The following is a 7635-nucleotide window of genomic DNA, read 5'->3' as shown; positions in this document are numbered from 1 at the left end:
GAATCCAGGCCCTTGGTTTCTAAACTCTGTGGCGTGAGAGAAAGGGCAATGGGCCAGGCCGTCTTATGGGGAGCTGGGGGGCCGTGGGGTGGCTGTCAAGATGGAAGTGCAGTGAGTGGCAGGCCCGAAGGGCAGGGCCTGGGCAGGGGCGTGTGATTCAGGAGGCCCTGGGGCACTGGTTCAAGTTCTCCCGGAGGGGAGTGTGTTGGGCTCCTGTAAACGGTGCCCTCCAAATGACATCTGTAGGTGTGTTTGTGACAAACTCAGCAGGATACGAGAAGGATGGGCCTGTGCCAAAGGCCAAGCCCAGAGATGTTTCAGATTTTTCCCTTTATGCCCCTGCAACCAAGCCCTGCTGCTCCAGCACATATAAGAGACCCAGGCTAGGGCTGCAGCATTCACAGGCCTGGCCCCTCACATTTCTCTGACAACTCCAAGCTCGCTCTCACCAGCCATGATCGCCAAACAGCAGTGTGTCCGAGGCGGGTCCCGGGGCTTTAGCTGTGGCTCAGCCGTTGTCGGTGGGGGCAAGAGGGCTACATTCAGCTCAGTCTCCGTGTCTGGGGGCACCGGCCGCTGCTCCTCTGGAGGCTTCGGCAGCAGGAGCCTCTACAACCTTGGGGGGAGAAAGAGCATCGCCATCAGCATGGCTGGGTCCCGACAAGGCACTGGTTTCGGGTCTGCTGGAGGTTTCGGCCCTGGCAGCTTTGGAGCTGGTTTTGGTGCTGGCAACTTTGGTAGTGGATTTGGGGGGTCCTTCAGTGGACGGGGTGGTCCTACCTTCCCTGCCTGCCCTGCTGGCGGGATTCAGGAGGTCACCATCAACCAGAGCCTGCTGACCCCACTCCACGTGGAGATCGACCCCGAGATCCAGAAGGTCCGGACTGAGGAGCGGGAGCAGATCAAGACCCTCAACAACAAGTTTGCCTCATTCATCGACAAGGTGAGCTGTCCCCTTGGGCAGACAAGGTGGTAGAAACCAGGGCTTCTGAGTCCTGGGATCTCAGAACGGAGCCTGTGGCAGCATTAAAAACCACTGAACTCTGGGCCTCTGTGTTCCAGCTGTTAAAGGGGAATTCTTCCTCTTTTGTGCTTGGCTGGTGAGACCAACGTACAGGCTGCTCAGACCAGTGCAATGTTTGGAGTCTTCCTAGATGCGCTGTGGGATACTGGGCAGATCGGTCAACTTTTCTGAATCCAGGCATCCCACCTTTTCCTCATATTTTGGTTTCAGAAATGACATGGTTAATAATTTAATAATTAACTAAAATGAATTATAGTTAACATAACTCTTGGCACTTCTGTTGTCAGAGCTGAAGAAAACCAGGCTGGTTTCCCAAATGAAAAGGGGATCGATGCCAATGACAGACTCTGGGTTTCAAGGTCTGGGACCTTGGAGGGTCATCTCCTTCATCCTCCTGACCCTGGAAAAAATTGATCATTTCTGGATCTGTTTGAAGAGAAGAGGGATGTCTCCTTTTCTTTTTGTAATCCAACTTCTTTTTCCATGCAGGGTCTAGAGATTCAAGTTCTTTAAGCTCAATTGCAGCCAAGTATGATGGATGATAGCAAGCAGATCAGCCTAGATTGCTGAGTCAGCCAGAGGTTAATGACTGAGTGGATGAGTATAGGCACTCAGTCAAGGTTGCCCTGGCTCTCTGTACATTTGTTTTAGTCTTCTTAGATGAATGGGGCAAGACTGATCCATCTCAAAGTAGACCAAGTGGCAGTGTTTGCTCTTCTAACTCATTGAATAAGTCATCGGTAGCTTAAAGAGGCTTTATGGTGACTCCAGAACATATAGATACAAAAGTAAGACCTAGGGTTTTGTGCTTCCTTGTCTCATCTTCCCTCATCTCACCTTTTGGGTCCAGACTGTGATCAGTCAACCTAACCTGCTTTTCTTTCAGCTCTGAAGCACATAGTGGGAATATCATGCTAAGCTGCTACCCTGGTTTATCTGGTTAGATGTCTTTGTAGAGAGAGGGAGAGTTCCAGGAAGTCCCCTTGCAGGGTGAGCCTGGCTGAGACTCAGAATGTGTCTAGGGCCTTGATCTGAACTATTCAGACTCAGTTGTACACAGGTTTAAAGAGACACACTAGGTCCATTTATTTAAAAATTTGTCAGTGAATTCATCATTCCATTGCCTTGGGTCAGGATCACTTTAAATGCAAGAGTCCCAGACTGTGGTTGTATCTCCTACTTTTGTTTATTTTATTACTTCCCTAAAAGTTCAATGTTCTCTTTGGCACCTTCCCCCAAGGGCCTCTGGGTCCCTGGGGTCAAGAAGTTGTACTTGCTGCATAGTCAGGCTCTGTGGCTCTGGCTGTGCTCTGTTCTCCACAACGCATGTGACCCATTTGCTGCCATGAAGCAGGGCCACCTTTCGATCCCAGTGAATGGTACCTGGAGTGACAACATGGTGGCTCTACTTGCATGGCTCTTGAGTCCCCTGGCTGACCTTGGGCAGTCCTCCTGCCAAAGGTTCAGGCCCTCATCTGTTGGTTGGTGAATTTTTAAAATACAGGTGCGGTTCTTAGAGCAACAGAATAAAGTCTTGGAGACCAAGTGGAACCTCCTCCAGCAGCAGACGACCACTACATCCAGCAAAAACCTTGAGCCTCTCTTTGAGGCCTACATCAGTGCCCTGAGGAAGCAGCTGGATACCCTGGTCAATGACAAAGGACGCTTGCAGTCTGAGCTGAAGACCACACAGGACAGCGTGGAGGACTTTAAGACCAAGTATGTGCAGAGGAGAGAAGGATGCTGCCTGAAAGAGTCTGCCCAGCCATGCCCCAGGCTCTTGGGCTCCTGTCCAGTCATTTAGAATTCCAGCTCTGAAGAGATCCCAAAAGGGTCAGGAAGGTTCTCTAGTTTGTTCTCCTGCATTTACATGGGCCTTTTTAATGGGGTGAAGTCTTGTAACTCTGAGTTGTCTCAAACAGAAAGTGATACGTTCAGGGAGTTGGCCTTGCCATATACAAGCAAGATCAAAAACCATACAGATGAGCAGAGGTGTAGCATGTAAGAAGAATACAGGTTATAGAGACAGATGGACCTTGTTTGAATATCGAGGCCTCTAGTTACTAGTTATGTGCTCTTGGGTAACTTGCTTAACCTCTCTGAGCCTTGTTTTTCTTCATCTTTAAAATGGTGATAATAATGTTAGCTTTTGAGAATTAAGTGAAATTAAATGAGATTGAGAAATCAGATAGCATAGCACTGGACATAATGAACATTTAACACATAGTAGTTCTTAATATGCTCCTAATATGACAGAGCTGAGATAATCCCAGCAGCCTCTCTCTATTCATTCTCACAACAAAGAAAGAGAACTGGTGTTGGCAACATTCCTGATAATTGAATCCACCAAACGGACAGCCTTTCTACAGAAATAAAACGAACCAGATTGTGGCTGTTTGTCCTCCTCCCACCTTGTATCTGGGAAACAGTCTTTATTAAGTTTGATTTTCACATCTCTGAATAAACTCGGGTTTAGACTGGTATCTCACATATGTAACTTGTAAATGTAGGTTGAATGGATATTTGTATGAAAATGGGAAAATGTAGACAATTACCTGGATATTTCCAAAGAGTTAGGTGTTTGAAACCCAGCAGCAGAGGTCCAGGAAACACCAGCTCATTGTGGGGTTTCTGTCTTCTCCTTCCCACCTCTACCCCCAGGTATGAAGATGAGATCAACAAGCGTGCAGCTGCAGAGAATGACTTCGTGGTCCTCAAGAAGGTAAGACATGAAGGAGGGGCCAAAGGGGCTGTGAGGGTACTCTTTCCCTCAGGAGTGGTCTTTGACTTGAATCATGTGTTTCCATCTTGGCCTCTCCTTTATCCCACTTGGTACTTTCCAGATCTATGTGGTCAAAGGAGGGGGTAACTGAACCAGACCATAAGAAATTGAAGTTGGGGAAAATGCCCATTTGGATCATTAACTTCCATTTCTGCAGTTGGATTTAGGGCAGAGGACATCAAAATGATTAGTCCCTTGCCACTTTTCCTGGTGCTGAGATGTCTTTCCTAAATGCTGCTGAGAACACCTTTGTGTGTCCCTTAACACCCCCTTGCCCTTATTGGAATTTCTGTACCTTGTATCTTTCTTCCCTGCCTCCTCTGCAGGATGTGGATGCCGCCTATATGAGCAAGGTGGAGTTGGAGGCCAAGGTGGATGCTCTGAACGATGAGATCAGCTTCTTGAGGGTCCTCTTTGCTGCGGTGAGGACTCCATCCCCCTGTATTTGAAGAAGGGAATCCCAAATCTGTGAGGCTGCGGTGGGAAGTCACAGTTCTTTGAAAGGATTCCAGCTCCCTTACTTGCTGAGGGTGCTCTCAGCAAGCTCAGAGATAGAGTTGAACTGAGAGACTCAGCCAGGAGGTTTTTGAAACCAGATGTTGTCTTAGAAAGGGTCATTAGATTTCAAGACTGCATGAGATAGAATTTCTTGCTGTCTAGCATTTCCCTGGTAATATGAATTCATTCCATTCCCTTCTATTCAATGTGCTGAACATCTGCTGACATGGGGTGGCTTATGGATCCCAGAGAGCCAGTGAAGACTAGAAGCATTACTTTTCTGTCTTGAAATGTCATCAATCACTTGATTTCTACATAGAAACTTACCATTCTTCCACCTTCTTACACACTGGGATGCCAGCCAGCTCTGCTTCCATCTGAGCCTGTGGCATGGCCATTTCCATGACCACAGTGGATTTCTGTGTCAGAGATTAGGGAAGACTCTCTGGGGGCCTGGCATGTAATATTTTCCCCACAGGAGCTGTCCCAGATGCAGACGCATGTCTCAGACACATCTGTGGTCCTGTCCATGGACAACAACCGGGACCTGGACCTGGACAGCATCATTGCTGAGGTCCGTGCCCAGTATGAGGAGATCGCCCTGAAAAGCAAGGCTGAGGCTGAAGCCCTGTACCAGACCAAGGTGGGTGTCAGGGATCTCTCCCTGGGGTTTCTGAGGCTCTGCTTTTGATTTCTGTGAATAGGTGATCGTCAGCTCAAGCCCAAAAGTCAGAGATGAACTAATCATCCAGGAATCTTTGATCCTCATCTGATTTGAGACTATATGACATTTTGTATTATCCTTGCCACCATTATTGTGCCTGTTCTTGCTGAGTTCACTTGAGAAAAGACCCTACCCAAACACCCTTGACCCCTCATTCCCTGTGTTTTCCTGGATATTAGGTCCAGCAGCTCCAGATCTCGGTTGACCAACATGGTGACAATCTGAAAAATACCAAGAGTGAGATCTCAGAGCTCAACAGGTTGATCCAGAGGCTGAGAGCTGAGATTGAGAATGTCAAGAAGCAGGTAAGTGTCACCATTTTCTGGCCATGGTATGATGTCGGAGGCCTAAGACGGGTGTCTCCATAGCAGACAAGAAGATCAGGCCTCAGGCCAGAAGATCCTGAGCTTGCATGAAGGGGCTTTGTGACTCCTTATATAAGCCATACCCAGGTCTTTTCAGCAATACCCTACTTAACCTGACATGACACCCTGATAAATAAGGTTTCTTGGCTCTTCTCCATCTCATCAGTCTGGTGGAGACATTGGTGGCCTTGGCTGGAGTCAATGAAATGCCTAAGAGTAGAGTAGGTGGGGAGAAGGACAAACAGAATCCTGGTATCCTAACCCAAGAAAAGCTGGCGCAGGACAGAGGACAGGTGGAGAGGCCTTGACAGCAGGATGCGGATGACTGCCCCTTCATTGCCATTGTCTACAGTGCCAGACTCTGCAAGCTTCTGTGGCTGATGCAGAGCAACGTGGGGAGCTGGCCCTCAAAGATGCCTACAGCAAGTGCACAGAATTGGAGACCGCCCTGCAGAAGGCCAAGGAGGAGCTGGCCCGGATGTTGCGCGAGTACCAGGAGCTCCTGAGTGTGAAGCTGGCCCTGGATGTGGAGATCGCTACCTACCGCAAGCTGCTGGAGGGCGAGGAGTGCAGGTGGGATAGGGAAGGCAGGCCAGGAATGTGAGGGAGGGAGAGACCTCAGTACCAGGAATTGGTACCTCTGCTGGACCACCTGCTTCATTACCGCATGGGTGCATTACAATGCAGGGCAGTAGACAACAGGTTCACTCAGTCCTTTAATCTGACTGCATAAGGATGGGATAGGTGCTTGAGACCTGTTTACTGAACTAAGCATGGTGTGGGGTTCTACTGACTCACTGATCTTTCTCTCCCTCATAGAATGTCTGGAGAATGCCAGAGTGCCATGAGCATCTGTAAGTACCTTCTGCCCCTGCTATGGCTGTTTGTTCACCCTGGTTTGGGTGGAGACCCCCGATTGACAGTATTGTTGGAATAACCATATCCTCTGCCTCTCTCTTACAGCTGTGGTTGGTGGTGGCGCTAGCGCCGGGGGCATCAGCGGAGGATTAGGAAGCTGTTCTGGATTTGGCCTGGGCAGTGGTTTTGGCTCTGGCTCCGGAAGTGGCTTTGGGTTTGGTGGTGGTGTTTGTGGCAGTTCTGGCAGCAAGATCATCTCTACCACCACTATGACCAAGAGATCCCACCGATAGAGGAGATGAGGTCCCTGCAGTCCCTGAGCCCAGCTGGGCCCAGCCCTGGTGTCTCTGTGCTTCCTTCACCCTCACCTCCACCCTCCCTCTCTGTGGCTCACCTTACCAGTGTCACCTCAGTATGGGCTCTGCCCTCTTGGAGTTTGGTAGTTTCTTCTCGATTTGGGCCTGGTGATCCACCTGGAATGGGAAGGGTCTGACTCTTTACCTCCCGTGGTCAGAGGAGAACACAATCAGGAGCTTCATCTCCAGAATCATCAAGGTCATGTATGTCCCCTCCCAACCCAGGATCCCGGATATCCCTCTACATCAGGACCAAACTCCTCTGTCACTTGGCAGCAACTGGCCCTGCAAGGTCAGGACAGGAACCCCTCAGTGTCCCATCCACCCCTTCTCCTTCCCTCTATCCATCTTTGGGTGAATCTTTAATAAAATGCTTTTATCATTCACTATGAGCCATTGTCCTTGTTCCCTGGGGAGAAGTTTCTAGAATTCAGGTAGGAGTAGAGGAGGCTGGAGCCTGAAGGATCTGTCTGCACAGATCAAGGTCATCAACTAACTTGAGGGAGAAATGCAGTGTGGAGCCTGAAACCTGCCTATAGAAGAGGGTCACAGACTCAAAACAACCAACAGTGACATAAAGATGATAGGCAATCAGAACAGGACCATCTCAGTGCTGAGCCTGCAGTGAATCTGGAGGGAAGGAATTGAGGAGAGGCAGTTATTCCACTGAATATGGAATGGGGGGTTAGGGAGCTTGTGGAGAGTTTATACTTAGCTTCTAGCAAGGCCTCCATATTTTCATGAGACTCTATGCAGAGGACTCCATCCTACTGGACCAGCAAGGCTTTCAGGAACCTGTTTCAAGAATCAACAAGGTCCCGATTGCTGGGTGGAGGGCTGGAAGCATGCTTTCATGCTGTGCTCACTTTCCCATCTCAGATGGTTATGTCTGGGGTTATGTCTATATTGCTGTCCCTGAGTGGTAGGGGTATGGGAGAGGGGAGGCAGGTTTGCTAGAGTGGTAAGAAGCTGCCAGGTGAAACTGCCTGATTGGGACCAGCTCTGGAGATTATGATTGAAGAAATGAA

General features: G+C 49.2%; 1 protein-coding gene across 1 annotated transcript; it reads left to right on the top strand.

Moving 5' to 3' along the window:
* Nucleotides 1-233: 233 nt before the first annotated feature.
* Nucleotides 234-6544, top strand: KRT4 (keratin 4; the record flags this gene model as incomplete). Its single annotated transcript, XM_080812358.1, is given in 11 exon segments — nucleotides 234-418; nucleotides 420-440; nucleotides 442-943; nucleotides 2529-2743; nucleotides 3686-3746; nucleotides 4133-4228; nucleotides 4783-4947; nucleotides 5208-5333; nucleotides 5746-5966; nucleotides 6213-6247; nucleotides 6357-6544. Coding segments are annotated over 11 exon segments (1815 nt in total).
* Nucleotides 6545-7635: the final 1091 nt, after the last annotated feature.

Source organism: Martes martes, assembly GCF_963455335.1.
Source record: "Martes martes genome assembly, chromosome: 8".
NCBI classification, from domain to species: domain Eukaryota; kingdom Metazoa; phylum Chordata; class Mammalia; order Carnivora; family Mustelidae; genus Martes; species Martes martes.
Note: the sequence above shows the minus strand (reverse complement) of the source record. Positions and strands in the feature narration are given on the sequence as shown.